General features: G+C 43.2%; 1 protein-coding gene across 1 annotated transcript; it reads right to left on the reverse strand.

Annotated features, from left to right (window-relative positions):
• Nucleotides 1-7,620: 7,620 nt before the first annotated feature.
• On the reverse strand, nt 7,621-23,725 carry NCEH1 (neutral cholesterol ester hydrolase 1; the record flags this gene model as incomplete). The annotated part of the gene is made up of 5 exons (XM_082487081.1): nt 7,621-8,352; nt 9,860-10,031; nt 12,159-12,228; nt 14,131-14,359; nt 23,588-23,725. The coding sequence occupies 5 exons, from the start codon at nt 23,723-23,725 to the stop codon at nt 7,735-7,737; spliced, it is 1,227 nt and encodes a 408-aa protein (XP_082343207.1). The 3' UTR covers nt 7,621-7,734.
• Between the last annotated feature and the right edge of the window lie 572 nt (nt 23,726-24,297).

Raw genomic sequence — 24,297 nt, forward strand, 5'->3', positions numbered from 1 at the left:
GGACAAACCTTATGAGGAACGACTGAGGGAAGTGGGGTTGCTTAGCCTGGAGAAGAGGAGGCTGAGGGGAGACCTTATCACCCTCTACAACTACCTGAAAGGAGGTTGTAGAGAGGTGGGGGCTGACCTCTTCTCCCTGGTGACAAGTGATAGGATGAAAGGAAATGGGTTCAAGTTATGTCAGGTGAGGTTTAGATTGGATATTAGGAATTTTTTTTTCACTGAAAGGGTTATTAAACATTGGAATAGGCTGCCCAGGGAAGGGCATCCCTGGAGGGTAGATGTGGTACTTGGGGACATGGTTGAGAAGTGGCTTTTGTCAGGGTAGGTTAATGGTTGGACTTGATGATCTTAAAGGTCCCTTCCAACCTCAGCGATTCTATGATTCTATGTGGCTGGATGGTGAAAAAAATCAAAGGTAGTTCATCTGTTCACTAAAATAACCCAAATCTCAACTGCTGACTACACCACGTAACACTGGCTCCCACGGACCCCAGAGCATCAGGGCTGCTTTGCCAGTGGGGCTCTTGGAAGCGCCTCCTCCTCTTCCTCCTCCTCCTCCCAGCATCAGGAGCAGGGTGCACAAGGCCTGTAAAAATCACCTTTTTCCTACCATGAGTTGCTTTACGCACCGTTAAAAGAGCAGAAATGCCATGGCACAAGGGCAGAAATACCTCATTTCTCCAGGTATTACCCCGGGGGGTTCAAATACAGCCCTTTCCAGGGGCACTCACAGCTCTCCGTAGATATTTGGAGATATGCCTCCGTGCATCCCTCACTGCCAAAGCCAGAGGTAGATGAATGCGAGGAAGATACAGTCCTGAAAATACAGCCCTCCGTGACCACGTAACCACGTCCCCGGTGTGGTGAGGCAGAGGGTCCCTCCGTGCACTCCTTCACCCTTTCGCTTCTGCGGACCAGAAACACGCACAGGCACCTGCAGCGAGACCCCGATAACCGCACACGCCCCAACCGGTTTGCAAAATCTGAACAAAGAGCAGTTAGATCGCCCGGAAAAAATCCTTACGGCGTGCCAAGGGCTGCAAGTGATTCATGCTGAGGAATGGTTCTGAGGTTTGTTTGGGTTTGTTTTGTTTTTTTTTTTTTTTTTTGCAAGCCACGTGAGTAATTTCTCATCAGTTTATGCCCTGTTCATGCGTGAACGCACAAGTCAGGGGCTGCGTTGGCATGAATGTTTTCATGTATTTCCCGCAATAACGCTTTCGGTTTTATAATGTGTTTTTAGAAATGTGCTGGACCTTTTCAAACGAGTCTTCGTTTTAAATGCTCCCTCTGCTGGCTATAGTGTGAATTATTACATTTTAATTAAAACCCTCAGACTCAAATTGGATTGCACTGAAATTACTAGGTTAACAGCAAAAATCCCTTTTCTTTAGTCCCCCACCGTACTCTGAATCCCGCATCTCGATGGCACTGAGTGTACTGCACCCATCCTGATACTGGCACAGTGTTTGTGGGAGCAGCAGGTTCCTAAAACACCAATTAGTGCTGTTTTAAATATCTTAATATAAATTATATTCTCTCCTTTAAGAAACTCTGTCTCTCCGATATCCCTGGAGTGTCTTATGATTGGAAGCGCTGTGGGTTTTGATAGAACTTTTGCTTCAGAACAGAACAAGTGGTTGTGATGGAAATATTTAGTGTTCTCTTGCTTATATAAAGCCAGAAAGAGGTATTTAAAATGTAGTTTTTGTAAAAACAGAGCCATTGCAGGGTTTCTTTTCTTTGTTTTCTTTTGCCTGTCTTCCTGTTGAACAGTTGATAAACACTTTAAACTGCTGTAGAAAATCATAATGAAAAATTATTACATTTATGTTAGGGGTAAAACGTAGTCTTATATTAATGATGTGCTGCCAACTATTTAAACAACATTTATAAAAGAAATAAATTGGATTAGGGCCAGGAAAACAAAACAAAACAAAACAAAACCAACCCCAAAAAACTGGAATTAAGAGCAAGGAGAAAATGTGTGCCTCCCTTGGGGATGAACGAAATTGTATGCGGCCCTGTTCCCGAGAGTTTCCGAAGTGCGAAAGGAGGAGGGACACAGGCGAAGGAGGGAATTTGGGGATGCAGGGACACCCGGGTCACAGCCCCACCACCCACCCACTGCTGCCGCGGTCCCGCCAGCGAGGGTAGGAAGGAGGTGGGAGACAGGGTGCTGCGATGGGAGCAGGGAAACACAGCTCCAGCCCCATGGAGGCACCCAGCGCAAGCAGAGGTAGGCTTGGCACCGGGCTCAGCCTCCAAGCTCGTCTCTCCCCCGAGGTCTGACGTGTCGCACTCAACAAACGCGTGGTGTACCTCTGGCAGATCAACGCCTGAGTAAAGGTGCCTCACGTCCTCACCTCGTGCCATTTGAAGGTGCTGTTGAGGATTTTGTGCCAACCGCTTTGTCAGCCCTCAGGTGGCAGCTGGGTGCCTGCGTGTCATAGAATCATAGAACGGTTTAGGTTGGGAGGGACCTTGAAGCTCATCGAGTTCCAACCCCCCCTGCCCCGGGCAGGGACAGCGAGAGGTGTAGGTCCAGCAGAGAGGGCAGCGGGTACTCGCTCTGCATCCTCCCGCCGCGGCACCCGGCACGGGGCGATGCGCAGGGCTGCGCCCAGCCGTGGGAGGCACTGCCCCGGCCTCGGCAAGCCCTGCACAGTCAGACTTCTCACTAAATCTAACAAAGACTGATTGGGAAAAAAAAAAAAAAAAAAAAAAGTTCTCTGGGGCCCAGCCTGTTTTTAATGCATTCAGTTTAATGCAAGCAGGCGTATGACTCCCGCTGACTTAAAAATAGGCTTATAAGACCTTTGAAGCTTTTTTCCCCAGCACTTTTTTTTCAGTAGGAGGAAAGCTTTATATTCTGTGAAAGCCACAGGACCCTGCTGGACAAAATGGCAACCCCCCACATTAGGGTATTTCAAAAGTAATACTGCTATGACCATTAACAAATGAGAGAGCAGGGGGAGAAAATGGGTAACGGTTCAGAAAAAGAAAGGAAGGCAAACAGGAACGAAAGCAGAACTAGGGCTTCCACTGGCCGAAACAGATTTCAGATGTATAAATAATGTATAAACATATAAAAATCTGTTTATAGATCAGAACGGAGAACACGAGCTGCGCTGTCTCTCTTGAAAGAGAGCGGAACAGCAGCAGCGCAGGTATTGTCCATTATTCAACGCCAGCAGATGCGGTCACCGTTAACCATTTGACTGAAACGAAATAAAAGGAGGGGTCACCCTTGCAGCCCACAGACACGCAGGCAAGGTCTCCTGCCTTGAAAACACCCACCTTGGCTTTCGTTCAGCATTTCTTGAGGAACCCTGAGGTCTCCCGTTTTGTTTCACTGACCTCTGCTAAGTGAAAACTCAAATTGGAAATGTTGTACAGCGGAAAAGAAAAGTGGTGGTCCCGGGGAAAAACAAAATAAATAAATTCACAAATCTATTTCACTTTATTTATTTGTTCTTCATTTTGATAGCACATCTCAATCACACTTGCTAATTAGATCTTACAAGATCTTTCCCCTGCACTGGGAAAGATGCAAAAAATGGTCATGCATAAGATATTGAATGCATTCACATCAAGTATGTTGTACTTTGGGGTTTTGAACATCATAAATAAGCAAAACGGTAAACAAGTCGGTTTGGTTTTTTTTTTTAAACAACGTTTCAGATCATAGCAGCTTAAAAGGTTTAACACAGGTTAATCTACTTCTAAGATTATTGTTGGAAAAAGTTTCTAATAAAGTTTGGTAAAAGATTAAAAAATATAGAGGCCCAAACTCTACAAAAGAACATTTTAAAGATAAAGCATTTCTTTTTAGTTTGTAGGGCTTAAACCCCACAATGGCCTTTCTGCTTTGGCTAGGGATGCAATTTTGGAATTACTTAGATGAAGGTTAGGAAATTCAACTTATTTGTGACTTTTATGCACCATGAAACATCTTTAAATGGGGCCGGATTTTTAGAAATGCTGAACAACCAGCCTTTAAGAGGTCCTAAGCTACGGAGAAAGAACCTCCATTTATTCCTGTGAATATTGGCCAAAATACTGGGGACCTGCTAATACAGTTCCCAGGGCTGTGCACGTAGGTTACAAAGGACTATAGGTTTTGTTATGCGAGCTTTTTTCCTTTTTTAAAGTTTACATTTGAATGCTCTGACGGCCATCAGGAACAAGATATTCTTGCAATGGGTAGATAAAATCTAATTATAGGAGGGGGTGGGGGGAGAAGCAATCTTCAAAAAGTAGTTAGCCATAGCTGTTGATTTAATGAAAAGACAAGTAGACAACTTTATTGACTATCTTCTTTCAGAAGACTGACTTCTTGCCACGCACAGGTGCAATACCCTTAGAAATACTGATCCTACAATATGCAAAGCGCCCTAAACTGCTTTGTGAAATAACGGCGGTGCTGGGTACGCCTGAGGAGAGACTTCAGGAGGCGTAGGACTAAACACACGGACAAATCGAGGTGTTGTAACATGCATTAATCTTAATCTCTTGCTCTCAGGCGGCAGCTTTCTGTCCCCGTGCCTGCCAGCCCCGGCCGAGCTCTCCGCCGAGTTAGCGCTGTGCCGCCCGCAGCCCCTCGGCTGGGAACGTCCCTCTACCTTCAACTTCGGGCACAGGAACTGCGTGCAAAGGAGAACGACACAAAACAGGAGGAAAACCGAGTATGGACTAACGCTTACTTCAAGGTTTACACTGAATTTTAATCGAGTGTCTTGTGCAGCTATATAGGAAAAGATCTTTTTATAGCTGGAATTCAGACCTTTTTTTTTTTTTTCCTATGTTATAGGACCCATCACATATCCTTGCAGCTATCACGTGCTTTAACCGTAGCTCTGCGTGATAAAAGCAGTCAAGATATTTTGACAGAACTAGTTAATACTGTAACATCTCATCCAAGTTGTGCAGCGACCCTGGATGTCGCGTCAAGCTGGTGATGACTTAGTAAACACATTCAGTCCAGTTATATACTTGCTACCATTTCTTGTGCCAAGACTTTAATGTGCTTCAGTGCATGAAGGAAATTTACAACCGACTCAATGAATATATATATATATATTCCAGCTCTCCATTTCATTTCAGTTAAAAAAAAAAAAGCAGCAATTCAGCAATTATATTATAGCTTCATAGGAGATATTTATAACTTAGCTATAAACAAATGCTGATCTAAAGCTTTGCAGACAGCTGTCAGAAAAACTTAATTATTATAGAATTTATAGGAATATTAACCACTTTTTTCCCCAGTACTACACTTACTGCTATCTTTTAATGACAGTGGGTGGATATAAATTACATCTTTTCTGACATGGGTTTGCTCTTTAAGTGGGAAAGCCAGGAAGAAGCCTGTTGTTACAATTCAGTGTAACAGTATTTTTTTTTTTTACTCTTCAAATCGTAATTTAAAGTCAGGTAAATGGAGCTGTCTCCATAGAGGGGAAGAGACTCCGGAGGAGATTAGTAATTTGTCTTATGAATGAACAAAACAGACAGTGACCAAAGTTATAAGTGCAAATTACATCTACTGAAGTTGTGTTTATGGGGGAAAAGGAGGAAAGAGGGTTTAAATCCAGAAAAAATTTTGAATTCTTCTGCAGTGTCAATTGGCTATCTTGACCAAAATTTATCCTGATTCGGATTGTCACTCAGCTGCTCTAATTCCACCGAGTCTTTGTAACGATCTAAATGGAAGAAGAATCTGGGGCACTGTTGAGAAAGCTTTGCCTTGTGAACCTATGCCCAGAAATGAGTTTCAGCCTGTGTGACTGATTCTGCATCGCGGCCTCGTTCATCAACAGCTTTTCGTAATATATACAACCACATTAACAACCTGATGTTTCTAGGAAGCAATGATTTGGCAAAGACATTCCCTTATTTAATTTAAATACCAGCGAAAGTGGACTGGTCTGTATATACTTTTTATTGACAGATGGCAGTTTGATCGACCAGTGCCTTTTTTCCTTTGTTGGTTTTCTGTTTGTTTGTTTTAAAAAAAAACAACCAAACACTTTTCAGAACCCTGCCATAAGAAACGCTCTCATGAAATTGCCTTTGTCATGGTCTCCCGGCAGCCAAGCAGTCTCACCTGGCGGTAGTCTGAGAGGAGCCAGGACAGAGATGAGCCAACTGCCCGGGAGGACCAGCAGCACCACCCGGCATGGGGCAGGATGCTCGGGGCCAGCTACGAGAGAAGGATGGAAACTCAAAAGCTATGGGAGCCGTTCAGTGCCAGCCAGTCACTGTCATATCCCTGCTCTTCGCTGATGCCTGCGGATTCAGCTTCACAGCTCCCTTGTGAGGTAGGAAATTCCAGCTCCCGCTCTTGCGGAAGAAGAAAGTGAGGCGTGAGGAGACTCAGTTGTTCTCCTGGAGTCCCACAGGAACTCTGTGGTAAAGCTGAGGATGAATTTAATCCACTAGTTTAGTCATGGGGCAGCCTTTCTCTCCTCTTTGCCTAGAAACACTGGGCTTTTGTCACAACCTTCATTTCTGCAAGCAGTAAGCATCCTGGACAACAGACACTGTCGCAAGTGGTTTCACTTCCCTGTCCTGCTCGGCTGGAATTTACAGACCGGCTCAAACTGTAGAGATTTGTTGCACAACAGCAACATCGTCTTACCTAGTGTTTTGGGTCAGTCTACAAGACAAAGTTTAACTGCAAAGCTCAGATTTAAATCTTCTGTATACATTACAGCCCACTTCTCTCTGCTTGCTTCCCTCTTTCCAGGAAGCATGAAATAGAATAAACACTACAAGCACAAAAGAAAAGTCAACGAACTAAAACTACTATTAATTACAAACATTAGTGCAAACCACACAGTAGATTTTTTTTTTTTTTAGTACGTTCGGTATTTTCTGTAAGGAGGTCACGAAGCTGAGGCTTTAAACACAGACGAAGTCACATTCTTTAGCCAAAGAAGTAGTCAGCTCTGAAGCTCGCTCGCATAAACAACCTGGATTCTGCTGCTACACATAGTATTTTTTCCTATGTATCTGTATGTATGCTGTAATACTTTTTATTTAAAATATATTTAGTCCTGTGCTTTTATAAAATATAAATAAGTAAAAGGCAATAAAGACCAAATTCCAAAGCTGAATTACACGTTTGGCTAGGAGACTTGTCTAGCATCATCTTAACTGCCTAGAAGAGCCTCTTTTTTTTTTAAATTTAAGTGAGTCATTTGTCTATGTGCCTAAAAGCCAACACCTAAATCCATGGTTGACATTCAAATGCATGGCTCTGCTGTCAAAGGTGAGAGCCTCACACTATCTTTGACATCAAGTGCTCACCACTGTTGAGCACTAGCTCCCATTTTTACATATTCAGATGTAGATGTAGGCGTTTGGCTTTTCACATCATTTGAAAATTGGGGCCTTTGTGCCTAATTAAGAGTCAAAGCTTGAAAAGTTCCAGCCAGTTAAGAATGCTACAGGAATGCTGATCTCCCTGCTCAACATTTGTTTATGTTTGGCAATTGTCATCTGCAAGAAGGTGGGGGGAAAAAAAAAACAAACCAAAGTTTGCAGAAGTATTTCTCAAAATCCTTTGCTGGGCGAGGCCAACGGAGCTAGTGAATGCTGTAGTTAGTGGTCTGTCACCCCCAGCAGCTGAAGTCTGAATTTGGAAAAGTGCACTTTTTGATTGCTTGCTCTTTTGCAAGAACAGATGCCAGAGTTGGACACCCTGTGTCTTCTAGAGAGACTCTCTCTTCAGAGGTTTTCATCCAGCCATTTTATATAGCTGTTCCTGGTCTGAATGCCTGCAGAGAAATCAGTAGGCCAAATGGTGAATATCATACAGCCATGAAAGCAGTCATCGAAGTGATCGAGCGTGACTTCCACGCCAGCCTTCTCCAAGCGCTTGGCGTACATCACCCCGTCATCTCGCAGGACATCGTTCTCACAGGTCAGGATGTAAGTCTTTGGCTGCAGCTGCAGAGTTTCATTTTCCGCAAGGAGCGGGACTGCCCGTACATCAAGCAGCGCTGGTATCTGCTGGATGATTTCAGCCTTGCCTGTGGTTTGTATCACAGGCTTGTAGTTCTTTTTGAAGGACGAAGGCAGTAGAGATGTCCAGTTCAGACGTCCTCTGAAAGAGAGAGCTTGGCCAACGTCAAGAGCAGTGTGGTTGTTAATCAGCAGCGAGTGAGCCAAGTCATAATTACCATTGAAATAATCTATCCAATAGTTGATCATGACATAACGAGGCAGAACGGGCATATTCATGTTCTGCTGATAAGAAGGTGTATTGAAGTCAAATGCCTGAAGGACTGGGTAAATTAAGGCCTGCAGTTTTGGTCTGATGGTCAAATGCTCATCTTTGCTAAGCTGTGGGGAAAAACATAGCATAGATTTGGGATTACAAAGGAAATAAACATTACAATACCAACCTAGAACTTCATACAAGAAACCATTCATTTTACAATTTTTAGGCTGAATTCTGCTCTTACGCAGATAATGTTGCTGTTTTGTCTGAAATATTAGCAGCCTGATCTTTTTCTTCCCTTGTAAGGACAGCCATTCAGGCAGACCTGTATCCTGCCTCCAACAGGAATCAGTGGCAGAAGTCTACTGAAGGGTGTAAGAAGACAAAAAAGTGTAAAGTGGCATTTTGCTAATGCAGTTCCCAGTTTAACAATTTGCAACTGAAGAACTTCCTGAAGCAAAGGAGCTACTCTTACTTTTAACAGTTTTTCGTGGATTTTTCTTCCATGAACGTATCCAATTGGGTTTCTGAGCATATGCAAACTGTTGGCACACGCAATTTTCTCTAGCAAAGGCTCACCATGTACAGAAGCACCTCTCTGTTTGATTTGAACCTGCCATCTGCATTTGATTTGAGCCTACCAGTTATAAATTTGGTGCCCCCTAATCTTTTTCTGGAACAATCAGCAAATACTTGTTTTGCTTCATCTTCTACACAAGATACACAGTTCTCTGTCATATCTCATCTTGTCTGTCTCTTTTTCCAGGCTGAACAATCTTTGCGTATTTAACCTCTCCCTGAAACAGACCTACATCACTGATTTTAAAAGGCATTACACATTAGGGAAACGAATTAGGAATGCTGCTTCCAAAACACGGTACTATCGTGTTTATCAGACCTCGTTATTGAGACTTTTAGTGTAATTGTCCCCTATTAATTTTTTCACCCTAATTCAATATTGCAAGGTTGTCATGATAATTAGTCGCCTGGACATGGTATCCGCTTTCTTATCACCAATGGTTATGACAGTACAAAAAAGCTAATAATAATATTTCATTCAACCATGAAAAATATTATTACATGCCCCAGGCTGCCTTTAAAATCTTTACTAGATTATATTCAGATTACATTTAAACTGCAGATACACAAAAGAAATTTCCTTAAAATTGCAAAATGCTACAGGAGGACAATTTAACAGAAGAAATTAAACTTCATTAATTGTATTTTTTGTCCTTCATTTGAACTTGAAATAAATAAAAACATGTTTTCATAGACAAGCAACTAAAAATAGGAAGCTAAATTGATAAATTAGGCACATACCTAGTTACCTACTTAGAAAAATAAAAAATTCACCAGCAACAGGGGTAAAAAAAGTCATTCAGCTCCTTGCTTTTAAAATCCAGTCCATGATAACTTGCAACTATAGTAAGACATCGCAAGCTATGTGATTCATACTGCAATTGACTCATTTTTCTTCTGTAAAGTGAGTAGATGCTGGCTTTCTACCATTCTGTCTTCAGGGTTGGCACATCACCTTGTGATGATGCAGCACAAAGAATCTGTCAACTTATATGCATCGCTAAATTAGGGACAGTCATAGTGTAATACATAACAGGCACTGGATGTTACCTGCTGACACACAGCAGCTGCCAAATTTCCTCCTGCACTATCGCCAGAAATTGCAATTCGACTTGGGTCAACTGAATACTCAGCTAAGACGTCAGGCTGCAAAAAATGCTTAGTAGCACGAAGAGCATCATGGAATTGCTCCGGGAAGCACACTTCTGGTACCAGCCTGTATCTACAAAAGAAAAGAGATGAGAGACAATTATTACCGTCAGTGTACCTCTCTTTCAGGATTAATAGGCGATATCAGGTATTCCTTAATGGCAAATAACTATTTCATTAAGATAAATATTACAGGAAAAATATGAGGTGTGTAACACTTATGTAAGACTTAATCTTATAATTAATGCTCTAATTCTGAAAGATTAATATGAACCTACTAGATATGAATAATACCAAGACTGTATAAAATTGTGCAGCACTTTCCTAGGATTTCCCAATGGAGGATTTCATCATACATTATAAAAATGATTAAATATTTAAAACACTCTTGGCAAGGAAGTCATTACAGTCAGGCTGTGTTTGACCCAAATCCCCACCTCAACTAGGATGAGGGAGAATGTGTCATATATGCCCAACAGATTCCACTGAGCCAAACACCTAAGCAGTTCTGTTTCCCAAATTCTCACTTATGCTCAGGAGAAAGTGAACCTTGCTATACCCCTGTGCCATGAAATGAACAATAGCCAAGAAGTGAAGCAATACCAATTTGTTCCAAAGCAATAGATTCAATAATTCCTCTCCTTTGTGGAGGAGAGGAGCGGGAATACACCCATTGCGCAGGTGGAAAGACTGAGGCACAGAGAGGAAAAAACAGTCTGCCCAGGAAGAGCCAGCAGCTAAGTCCCATTCATGAGATTTTCTCAGTTTCTAAATAACAGTGCAGGAGAAGTCTGTTCATATTTACTCAATAATATGTAATATAAGAGTTGTTACTAGGCCTTATGGTACAAAGTATGCCTTCTGCTTGTAGCTTTTCAAACAACAGATTTTACATAGTCTCAGCAGAGCCCAGCAAAACAGGCAAAACAAATCCAGTTTCTGATTCCAAACATTTTCTTTGGAAGCTAAGCTAAAAAAGTTTCATATGCAGAATAAATTTTAAACTTAAGTTACACAAAAAGTGTTTCAAACTCCAGATCTGACCTGCTTTCAGAAAGCAAGCTATATATTGCATCAACTACAAAGAAGTATGAGACAGTCCTTTGGGAACTCCTTGCAAAACTGGATAACAGACTACGCATATATCATGAAAGTGAGACATGCAATTAAATGAATGAGAAATCTAATTAGACTTCACTAATTGAGTACAAACGCCTTGACTGAAAAATATAATGGCTAAGGAGGAAAGGTAAACAATAACTCAGAAACAGGCAGAATTATACCACCATGAATCAGCAAAGGGAACTTTTCAATACTGTGATTGCTGCTCGTCTGGAATAATCAACAGCTCCTTTTTTACTTTTCATTGTTTCTGCTAATAAACAACAAAGAAGGAAAAAAACCAACCCTTTAAAGTATAAGTATTGAATGAGTAACATCAACTCCATATAATTAAGTTGCAATTAGATCACAAAACTTGGTAGGTAACCAACTGCAGGTGGGAAACCTGAGTAGTTATATCAGGTGATTGGATTTGCAACAGAAAATATTGAAGTTGACAATAAGGATGGGGAAAGTACCAATCAAGCTGGAGTCATCTAGGTAATGTAGTTAGCTAGTTGAGAAGTTTGTTTACCTTGGAATTGCTCAACGAGTTAGAAAAAGCAGCCCTGCTTCTCTGTTGTCTGGCTCCCTGGCAGTCCTCTGCTCTTGAGTGGAGTACAAGGCTTAAACGAGATGACTGGAACAGTGGGAGATTGAGAGAGCAGCAGGAAACTGCCAGACTCCACAGCGTATTCTGGTTAATGAGCAGGGGTAAAATGATTTGATAGTTTTCATGTTGCAGACCCTTGCTCAATATGACTTAGAAACTGTGGTTTATAGACAGACTTCTGGGGGGTTAATGTATATATATATTTTAATGTTTTATATATACATAAAAACTTTGTTTTATATATATAAACATACCTTTCAGCAATGGGAGTGGCCAAGTAGCCACTGAGGATGGGAAAAATCCCTCTTGCGACATGAGGAGGGAGAGAGATGTGGGGTTCAACCTTCCTTCAGGTATATATCATGTCCAAATATGTCTGGGTTTTTTGCTTGATTGTTTTTAAGGTTCACAAGTATTTACAGAATCATAACTATGTTACATGTATCTAAAACCTTAAAATTACTCAATCAGTTTTAGATTACTTACTCAACTGAGACAACAACAGCGTTGAGAGATTCAGCCATAATTCTGCAGAGATTGTTATAAAGGCTTGTTCCTGGAATGAAAGGACATAAGTGTTATGGATGTGAATCGATTTATGTCAATAGTTGCAAAGCCATCATACGTAAGCCTTCTCAGAAAAATATAAAGACATCATACAAATATAAACAAAGTAAATGAGATCAGTTTGCAATAGATTAGTTGTGCCAAACACACATTGTAGCAGAAGGAACATAATTCACGCCTTGAAGTCGTGCAGTCTAATGCCTTCTTTCTCATCTGTTTCTTGGTGTCTTGGGCCATGTAATTTCATCCACCTATCACAGTTCTCTCGGTTGGGCAAAATTTAAGGTACCCAGTGGCTTAGCATCCAGCACCTAGTGGCATTAGCATCCAGAGACAGTCATCACTGTATGAGTCACTGCTGCTTGTTCATTTTATTATAGCATGCATTGCTTTGACTCAAATGAGTTGCCCTATTAACGTCAACTGAACTACTCATTTAAGGGAGGATTAATCACAGCTATCCTATTTATCAGTGGACTGATTTTCTTTAATTTTATTCCTTTCCAGTTACTTAATAGTTGGTTCCCAGTACTATAAAATATACTAAGACACTAAACGTTTTCTAAAGTATCTAGTCTTAGAATTTAATATTCAGCTGTAACATTTGTGCCATTAACTTCTGCATCTTGGACTCAAGGATGGCATCTGACATAGCTGAGCTACAGTCATCCTAACAAAGTGCAGTAATTTAATATAAACTTTTTGCACAAGAGTCATAGGCAAACTGTTACAGCACAAATGAGGTGGGCAGGATGCTAACAAACATCCCTTAGGCAGGCCTAAGAAAACTCATCTCAGAGCACAATTCCTCTGTAGGAAGAGGAGCAAAATTTTGACTGCAATAGGACTATAGGACAAAAAGACTGGGATTTCCAAAGCCATTTGAAGGCTAGATTTTAAAGTTATTTAGGAACTTAAATCTCTACTTAAATCATGGTGTAAGTGACTTATACATGCACAGTCCAAAAGCAATCAATACAGTCTTTGTTTTGGAACATTTCAGAAAAACCCATTAATGTTCTTTTTCCATAGATGAAGCCATAGATTGCACAGGGCTGTATGGATTTCACGATGTCACGGGAGCAATGAGGAAGGAAAAGGAGGAAAGACTCCTATCGGATCTGGATCTTACAGCAGCCATGAGAACCACGTCCTTTCTCCTCCCACGGCTTTTATTCTCCTGTACAATGTGGTAGGATCAGTGGTTAGCTTATTGTTGTCTATAGCTGTACCTTACTTTCTCTGATCACGTTTGTGGCTTCCAAATTAATTGGAGTAAATAGCATTAATTTCCAAGGCAGTTTCTGCTAGTGGTGGCAGTGGTCCCCTAAGGGAGGTGGCCAGACCATGGGACAGGAACCCACCTCATCACGCTGCCCGTTGTCTGTGATCAGCAGCACGCATTCCAAGTATATGCTATTTAAGAGCCAAACATTAGCAATGCTGTTACATGCAGTGTTGTTCAGCCCACTTGTGTACTAATTATCGTGTGAAAATGGGGCAAAACCCTTACATGTAGTCACTGGATCCTAATTACCAAGGATTGACTTTTGCACGTGACCACAGAAAACCGGGGACTGACGCAAACAGCCCATCCAGGCATTCCAGGAATTTAACCAATAAGCTATTTTGTCCTCTCAGGATGTAACTAAATTATCCTTTTGTTCCTTTTATGGCTTATGTGCAGATAAGATATGCACGTTTTCTGTGTGTTCGCAATATTTTTGCCCTCTCCTTCCTTAGAGCTGATTTAACAGAGTGGAGACAGTTACTACCGAATTCAGGTCTGTCCTAGCAAAATTGTCATCCCTGGCAAGAAAACCAGCGTTTGGCTTCTCCTGCTAGGAGGAAACCAGAGCAGAATCCTATTTAATTACTGGCAGACACATACTTGCACTTGCCAAGGCCCAGCCCCCTCCGTGGATGTAAACAACGCTGCGCTTGAGTCTTTCATCTCGCTTCGCAGGAGGTTCAAACACTCTGACTTCCACGCCGTCAAAAACAGCATCCGTGATGTTAATGTCTTCGGAGGAGACAGACTTCAGCTTGTCGAAGGTACAAATCAAATAATTCAGAACTATCAAGTGATGGCTGAGTCTCAGATAGTGAATCAGGTGACACTAGGGTGGGAAAAAGAAGAAAAAGCAAGAAAAAAGGAGATTTTTGTTACTTCAGAGCGTATCATATGATACTGCATTGATGTTTAATGCAACTGTCTTCAAAGGGCAGGTGCTATATGAAAACGAATACGGATTCTTAGAATATTCACTGGAAAATGAATGATTATCAAAGACCTCTAATGCTTTTAAAGCTGTATTAAAACAAAACCCTGTCCATAAAAGATTCTCTGTTGTCAAAATAAATCAAACCACGAGTGCTTCGTGGATCAAGACAACTGTGAACGAGCACTCAGATCCTTGCCTTTGAAAGATACCTCTGAAAGGAGATGAGCCCCACCAGCGTGCTCCGCTATGGGACCTCTGAAGCTCCTCAGACCAGTGCCACCAGAGGGCAATACCACACAGGCAAAGTTTCTGTGGTGGTAAGGTATCAAAAATGCAGAGTATTTCTCTTATTTCACCCCAAAGCATAAGTCTTTCCACTTCCAAATTAAGAAAGTTCACAAGGATTGCAAAGAAATCTGAAAACAGGAATGGTCTTAAAGGAATATAATGCTTGTTTATTGGCTTGCCATGTATTTACCTGCTGAATTGGGAAGGATCCGAAATGCTATCCAAGAACTGTGGCAGGTTAGTGATTTTTTTCTTTCCCAACCCCTGAGATTAGTGTGTGTTGCTTTTTTTTTGGGGGGGTGGGGTGTAAAACACTACAAAAATGACGAATGATCTGATATTTCTGTCCACTTACAGTAGAAGGAGAGATTTTATCCCTTTTGACTATCCAGGATGTTTGTTTTTTTCATGTTTATTATTTAAATTTTGCCCTGAGTAGATTAAAAACCTGTTTCTCTCAGCAAACAGTACTGGGATCCAAGGCACTCCTCCAGCAGGTCACAACCTGCTCCCCATGCATGCCCTGCACACTACTTGTAGTGCATACTGGCTCCCATTCCCAAGCTGGTGCAAAAGGGGCTGCAAAGGGTAAGACAGAGGACCACAGGGACCTACAGTGTCCAGACTGGCCTTTAAGAAGTATTGTAGGGTCTTTCCCCTTTTGCAAACTTAATTATCCTAGTGATGAAGGCTAGAAATTGGGTAATCAGCTAAGCCTTTTGGACAACTCAATCAAGGCAATAAAGAAGATTATGGCACTACCATAAAGAAAACTATCAGCTGTGACCTTTTTTTTACATACAGGTAACAGACACCTGGAAGAAAAAGTATACTCTTAGGAGCTGCGCAGCTTGTCTACGCACAACTGTTTTACTGTTTTAATTCTGCTAGTACCAGCAGCACAGCGCAAACCCGCTAGTATGAATTAAAGATGCTGGCGCTTGAGTGAGCAGGGTCACCCAGGTACCGTCTGACCGCATTCACATTGTGAAGAACGGATAGTTGCCATAGTTTAACCCATCTAACAACAAAATGGAAGCCAAGTCTGGTTCCTTGTGACAGACATGATTTTGCAAATAAGAGTTTCACAGTCCCTTTCTGGTTTCTGTTATCTGTTCACAAGGACAGCTATTTCATTTTCTCGACTTGGGTTTCTTTACTGTACTCCTGCAACACCACTTTCAAACCCCTCTCAGTGCCAAGTTTCAGCTTCTCTGCCAGGAGCTTCTGCTCACGGCGAAGGAAGGGTTAACAGAGGCAAACACAGACCCCAGAGGAAAAGCAAATTTTGAAGCACTGGGCAGCATCCATGCCAAAGAAGATCTGTCTTCTTAGGTCTACAGCCCCAGCTCCTTACATGTGACTTTTTAATCTGACATAATTAGTTTGAATGTAAAAAAAAAAAAAAAAAAAAAAAATATACTGGATTTCAGTCAGGTGCTGTATAGAAAAGACCCTGCACAGCCCCGCTTCCACTCCAGACTGCTATAGAAAAAGACAAACTTTGATAATTTTCCCCCAAAAGTCTATGCCAAATACAATGGGCTGCTATGCAAGCAGGGAGAGGAACCCACTTCCAAAACAAGAATTTACAAAAATGACTTTCTTTTCTTGCTTTAGCTTGTGGTAACATCACCCTGCTGAGATAGTTTGGTGGGAATCCAAATTTTAAAATGTTTGCTGCTTTTTGGATGGAATATCATTTCTTTATACTGCAAAGCTTTTCTCTGGGACAAGAAACACAAAACATCCACCCAGCAAGGAGAAATGCTGAATTCACAAGGCTGTTTGTATCTCTGAATTTCAGATCATGCTTTTCTTCCACCGTCACTTAAAAATTCCCACAGGAAAACCCAGTTTGAGTTTGAAATCTGAAGAGCAACACATCTATTAATAATTTGGCATGCAATTTGTTGGGCTGCCACTGATGTAACCAGCTAAAGATCTGATCCTCTATGTGCCCCATGGAGGCTCCTGGGGGGAGGTAACCACTGGGAATCAATTTAGAAATACTGCCAGGGAAAACAATGTTTTTGTAGATTTTTTCAGCCTGACTGTGCTGCAATAGACGTCCCATTTTACGTTTCTCCCACTTTATTTCACATTCTTTGTAGACGAGATTACCACATGTTCCCTGGAATCAGAAATGTTTTATTTTCAAGGCTAGTTAGGGTTGTTTACCGAGAAGTGTTTTTGCCCTGTTCTTTAAACCAGAGCACCGTGGCCATATGCAGGTTATCACACCCTTTCATGCCTTTTTTCTCCCCCCTATAATAGACAGCTCTTTCCAAGAATCCCAAAACCTGGAAGAGATGCTTTGTACACCAGGGCACAAAAGCAACAGTCTTCATTTTTTTGTTAGGCATAGGCAGTTTTTTTGCCAAGCACTTATCAGACAGATTCTTTGGAAGTCTATCTATCTAATCAGCCTATTTGGTTGTCATTTATAAGACACAGGATTGCACATTTTGCTGGCAAAGAGGTAGTCTTGTCCAAAGTTCTTACAAATAAAATTCTTATATATTTTTTTTCTCTATAAATAAATATTTAAATTAGATACATAATATCTTATCACTCTGTAATATAACTACTGGCAGAAGAAGATGTGTTTCATAGTTGGCTAACTCTCTTCTAGGACGCTGTTGCCACCCAAAGGGCAGACTGCCCATCCTGTTGACTGTGCTTCCCTGGCACCTCTCTTGTGTTGGCACTAACGAACGTGAAGCCTCAGAGCATGACGACCTTGCTGCACCAGCTCAATGTGATCCCAGCAAAACCAGAGAAACAACAGTAAACTTCAGTCAGGTCACCATCTTACTGATAACCCAAGGCAGGAAAGAGGGAGCGGGGGAAAGGATGGGAACAGTTGTTTTGGCCAGTCAACAGTTGGATTGGCTTAAATGTGTTATAAAAACTGTATCTGGTCATCTCACGTGAGCAATAATTGGTTTGGTTTTTTGCTGGTATTTGTGATTTTACCACCCTCACCGTGACAGCATGCAGGACTGTTACAGGCTATCAAATACGGCACTTAAATATATAGGAATTACGTGTGCGTGTATATGGAAGAGAGAAATGGTGATGTTCTCTAGTGAAGAGAAGCCAGTGTTGTAATAATAACAGCTAGCAAAAAGCAAGAGAAAGCAAGAGGACAAGGGGAAATTAAAGAGACTACAGAAAAAAGTAAAGACAAACTCACAGAAAAGAGGAGATAGCACAAAGATGAAAGCCCTGTGGGCAATTAGCCCAGAATGGCTGTGCCAGCCACAGTCACCGCCCATCGCTCACTCTGGGTCACAGCTGCAAGTTTTCTCATGTAGCGACTGGTTTTTATGCATCCCTCTAAATAAACACTTTTGTTTTCTGAACAGGTAACTCTGGGGAAACGTGGCTGGCGAACTTCAGGGCATCACGGGCTGGACCGAGCAACGGGGCTGACACGCAGCGAGAGAGCTCAGCGGCGGGGAAGCGGGGCAGAGCGGGATGAGCAGGAGGACCCCAGGAGAGGAGGGTTAGGCAGGCTGGTGAGGCAAAACGGAGTATTTTGTTAGCGTTTGAGCCAATTCAGCAAATAACCACCGTGAGCATATCACAGTACCCCTACTGACAATCTACGGCTCATTTCCGATTGCAGCCTTTCATTTTGGAGCCGTTGGCTCCCTGTGACCCGTGGCTGCCTCGGCAGCACTGTGATTTACGCTCACACTGTAATGCTCCCCAGCTCTCCAACACATCAGGCAAAGCAACCGCTACAGCCACAATCGCCTTCTCTTTTGCCAGGACATTCTCGTAGCAGGGAGTTTCAGGTAGGGACAACCCAGGGAACCCCTAGAGACTAAACCGTTCGAGACTGCCACCTTCCTCTTGGTAAATTCTTCAGTGAGGGCCGCCAGATGTTGAAAGATTTAATCGATGTAGGAGCAAATTTTCAATAAATGAAGAAAGAAGTCAGGGTTGTGATAAAAAGCAGACAGAATGAAGAAAGAACTGCCCTAGAGAGGCACCATTCACCTTTAATCACCAATGTCTGTCCCTAAACTAGTAGTATCCTTCTATTGGCTTCTCAGCTAGTAATTTCAGGAAGAATCCCAAATGCTCACTGCTCCTATGATTATCTCCCTCATGGACTTGTACTCCATATTAGTCGTATTCTGTATTTAAAAAAAAAAAAAAAAAAAAAAAGTTTTTCTGTTGCTAACTTCTATTAACCTCTAACAGTATTCAGCACACTGGAATTCTTTGTCCTCATATGCCTTCCACAGCTGACACTGCCGAGCTTCACATCTCTGACCTCTAGCCACGAAATTATTGCAACAGGTCGCATTCAGGCAGTGCACAGAGGCAGCGTGCCACTAAAGCCAAGCTGAATGCACGAGCTGCTTCCTCTACTGCCTTCGCAGCTGGGCACACCCCGGGTGCCGCGCTGACCTTTCAGGCCTCAGCGGGATCAGGAATTAAGCAAACAGCTAAAGCTCTTTTTTCATACACCACTACTTGGGACTAAGCCAAATCTCACTCATGACTCAAACGAGTACTGATGCTGGAACCGGGCGACAGAACTGTCTAAGACTAAACTTCCTACCTTAGAAGATGCAGGTACTGTCCTCAATTCTGGCATCACTTCGCAAAACACATTTCTATAACATTAGAGCACAAAATGCCAACTACAGTATCGCTAGCCAATAATAGAGATTAGTCAGAAATAAACAGGATCGTTTCCCCATTTAGCTGTGTGCAGAACAGTTTTGTGTGCATTTCAGGCATTTTATCCTGTTTAGAGGTGAATGTCTATTTTCTTTTATTTTACACAACCATTTCTTAATGCATATGCATTATTGCCCAGTAAAGAATATGTACTTTTAATGCTGTTACATAAAGACAGTCCTCAAAGACAAGTGCTCTTAGTTCTATAAGTTTCCTTTACAACTGGAAAGAAACCAAGAAGATAGTTTTACAGTTTATCAATTCGAAGCAGAAACAAGGTTATATTTTAATGTAAGGTTTTGTGCATATACCTATTCACCCATGATGATCTGCTTTTATAGGACATAGAGACAAAAGTCATCTGCTACTGCAAACAGGACTCCCTTTCAGTGTGGTTCAGTTTCTGCTCAGGTGCTACTGCTGTGAGACCTACCTGCCACAACTAACAACTTGGCGTACTGTAAACCAATTCCAAGACTTTGTTCTCGAATGCAAAAACATCAACAACTTACTTGGCTGGCTACAACTATGATTTACATCTGTCCAGAAGTCACATACTCTGAAACATGCTGGTAGAGAGATATTGAAATGTTAGAAAGAACTAATTTTTCTCTAATCCTGAATATTGATGTCCCATGCCTTAGATTTCATTCCAAAAGCAAGTGACCGGCAGAGAAGCATGAAGGAATCGCCTGGCTGATTAGGACAAATATGAGGATAGTTTTCTCCCCTGTACAGCTGCCTACATTCTTCCATATACATCTGTCTGATGGCCTCTATGCTAACCCATCTGTCCTTCCAAACCTCTGCTAACAGCTGTCCCAGTTCCAAAACATCCCTTCTTCCTTGCCATGCACCAGAATAGCAAGTATCTTGACAGTGGTGTTCAGAAATAACTTATTTCAAAGGGCTTATTAAATAAACATATGCCGCTCTCTTTACTCCAATAAGGGAGAATGGTTAGAGGAAGAAGTGCAAAAACCACTGCAACAATCCTGCTGTTAACAGCAGAATTATGAAATGTTGCTTTAGACACTTCTTTACAGACAGCAAGTAGAAGAATAACTACGGTTTAATCTATGGCTCAATCACATAATTAATTTTATGTGGTTGTCCAAATTTCAGTGAAGCCAAGTTCTGATGTACCTGTATACGTACATATGTATATAGCTTTTCATTTCTGATCTAAAATTGTGTTACATCAGAGTTTTCTCTCATAATGTAACCATGATCCATTTTGAGACAGGTTGAGAGGGCCAAATTACTCTCATTCTCAGTTAAGCACCTTCACATCAATTCATTAATAATATTAAAGTCTAATTTTCTCTGTTTTCATTCTGGGGCAGCACAGGACATTAAAGAGAGCGCAGGAACAAGGCTCTGAAAACCCAGCTCCGTTTCCAGCTCTGCCACTGGAATTTTTGTGACCTGAGATTAGGCACGCCATCTCTTCCTATCTCTGTTCCCCCAATTTAAGATTAGGATAATAGTATCAGTCCTTTTCTGAAGTAGGTTTTGAAACCTACTTACAGAAACTGCCCTATAAACATTATGAGGGTTTTTTTTAAACCACTGACTGTTGAAGCGTCTCATGCTGAGCCAGGACACTGAGTCAGTCCCACACTTGTAAAAAAAAAATCTGTAGCTGACTGGGACAAAACTCTACATGGAAATACAAAACCTTATCATTAGTACACTGAAAGCCAGTGACAGTTTTATTGGTAATGATTATTAATGCACTGAGAAAACAAACACATTATCCCTTACAAGAAAACGTCATGCTTAATTGTCAGTCTTCGCAAGCCTATTTCAAAATAAGCAAAAGACAATCAATTGCATTTGAACCACATGCAGTACAGCACATTCCAGAGAGTTTAAAATCGGAAATATACTTCTGTCTGCTATCAAACCTATAAAGGAAAGTAATAAATAGCATCTGAAAATACATTCAGAAGTGGGTGAGAGTTTAATGGTCATATTTAGAGAAATGTTAAACCATTTGGTCTTGCAATAGCCAGTAGAGGAAGAAAGGAGAAGCTGAGCTCTACAAAAGGACAGACACTTTATACCCACAGGAGCTGCCTAACAAAGTAAATACTCAAGATTAACTTTTGCAATCCTAGCTTCCGTTCACACAGTTCCTTTTTAATGCCAGTCATTTATTCTTGACTTTGTGCTGTGTCTCAGTGTTGGAAAGACTTCTGAGCACTTGGAAAACACCTCCTCTTTCTCTCCAAAAACGAATGCCCCGAGGCTTGTGTGATTCACAGCACCTTTAATGCCTCACTTTTATGTTCCTTCCTTTGGTTTGTAAACTATGTTACAGGAGCTGTTACTTGTTTAGTAATTTTTCTCACTAAAGAAGTTTGTATTTCTAAGGCCAGAGGTGTAAACAATTAAGAATTTACTTCCCCCTAACAGAGACACCACAGACTGCGGGACAGATGTGGGCACCTCAGCCCTGCCTGCCACTGTGCTCCAGCTGCCACCCGGCCAGGGTCTGTCCTGCCAACTTCTCTTGGGATATGACCTCTACAATATCCTAAGAGACACCTTTCAGCCTCCAAGCTAGAGGCACCAGAATTCAGCTGACTATGCCCCACATACCACATAAACAAACCGAATGTGTACATAAGCCAATAGCAATATACATATATATAGTCACAGTCATATGATTTTCTAAAGATAGGTCTCCTTCAGCTGGAGGTTATGGCCTTGATTCAGGTGTTTGCGGCTGAACTGTTACGGTGTGGTTTGCAGGCAGCATGCTGGGGGGGCATCGCTGCCCTTCTGTCGGCACCATCAAGGGATTTGGTCAAGCTGAGCACCTGCTGTTCAGTTACTCCAGTTAACAGCATGGAGCGAGTGAACGTCAAGCTATCGATTTTACTGAAGAACAAAGCTATTACGGGCATGAAGTATGCATGCCTGCATAATATACAGGAGGGTACGCAAGCAAACAGGTTTTAACCTTTCATCCTAGAGATGTGCTTTGATTCAGCAATACATTTGGACCATGAGAAGATGCCCCAGTGACTCAGATGAACAGTCTATCTACTCCCAGACTCTGTCTCCAACAGTGGCAACTAGAGAAGCTATTCAGGCAGAACGTTCAAGTCTGGACACTGTGTGTGGTCCACTCTCCTCACGCTTCCCAGCATCTGCAATTATTGTATTAGGCACATAGGAAGTCCAGTCCCATCTAGTCTTTTAGTACCCACTTATGGGCTCTCTGTCCATTAATTCATTTAATCCCTTTTTGAACACGCTGATGCTCTCATCCACTCAAGCTACAAGTCTTTGTATATCTCAGACCCAATTTAGCAAACTGAAATGCGGCTAGGAAATTTAAAAAAACCAAACACAACCACAAACAAACTTTGACATACATAGTACCTTAGATCAGGCCTGACCCTTGCAAAGGGTCAGACCATCCTAGAAGGAAATAAAGTTGACAGCTGAAGCCGCTATCAGAAAGTTTGTGATCCGTTTCGTGTCAGCAGAGAAACACTGGCAGAAAACGAGGGGGGACATCAATGAAGTGACAGAACCGACATGTGCGTCTTGTGACAAAAATCAAACGTTCAGATTTCTGTAAGGCAGTTTAATAGCCGAGACAGCTTCCCCAGGTCTTCTTTCCCTGAGTCACAGCTTACGAAAAACACTAATTTTTTTTTTTTTTTTTTTTTGGACCAAAATCCTTCAAGTTGGAAACCAGAGTGAACCGCATCTAATACGATCTGCACCGTGACACCCAGGAGCGAAGACGGGCCGCCAACTTCACTACAGAACTCGCCCGCTCGCATTCACGGATGAGGAGGAAGCCACGGGCAGCCCGGGCCGACCCTGCCCGGCGCCGCTCGCCCCCGGGCCAGCACAGCCCCGCACCTGAACCCACCCCCCCCCCCCCCTCCGCCTCCTCCGGGATGCGGTAACAGCCCGCTACGGCGGAGACCGGCCCCGGCATCGGGCGCCGACGTCCCTGATGCCGGCGACTCCCCCCCTGGCCTCCGGGTCGGGTCCCCCTCCGGCCCCGGGAGGGCTGTGCGGGGGCCTCCGCCCGTACCGAGCCCACCGGGAGAACGGTGGTGGTCCGTGTGGGGTCTGCCCGCCTCTCCAGAGCCGCCTTACCGTCTGCTGCACCGCCCGGAAGGTGGCATCCAGCAGCATCAGCTTCCAGGGGTCCGACACGGTGCCGGGCAGCGGCAGGTAGATGTAGTAGGCGGAGAGGGCGGCCAGCGCCGTCAGCAGCACCCAGGCGGCCCGCATGGCGGGGCCGCCTCAACCGCGGTTCACCCCCGCACCGCACCCGCAGGGCCGGCCGGCCTACCCCCCAGAGGAAGTCCCGGCGTTTCCGTCCCCGCCGGCCGTGTACCAGCCCCGGCTGCCGGCGGCCTTATCGGCGCCTCGCCTCGCCTCGCCTCGCCCCCGCGCCCGCGCAGCGCCGCCCCCGCCCGCCGGGGGGAGGCCGCGCCGCGGAGTTGGCCGCGCCTCTCCGCCCTTCTGCCGCCCCTGAGGAAAGCGGCATACGGCGGAGGGGGGGGGGAGGCCGCCGGGGAAGGGGCTGCTCCTGGCCCCGCCGCCGGGCCCGAGGGGCAGCGCGGCGGGCGGCCGGAGCCCCTCCATGGCGCGGTAGGCCACCGAAGGCCACCCGAACCTCCCGGCTCCCCTCAGCCGCACTCCGGCCCCGGCCCCGCCTGGGGCGGTCAAAAGCACCTCTGCGGGGCCGGACCCGCAGGTTTTATTTTGGACTAGAAATATTAATTTTTTTTTTTTTTTTAGCCTAGGTCAGTCACAGATTTTGGCTCAACGCAGGAACATTCCCTGTACCTGAGACAACA

The sequence above is a fragment of the Vanellus vanellus genome (genome assembly GCF_965231255.1).
Source record: "Vanellus vanellus genome assembly, chromosome: 8".
Taxonomy (NCBI): Eukaryota; Metazoa; Chordata; class Aves; order Charadriiformes; family Charadriidae; genus Vanellus; species Vanellus vanellus.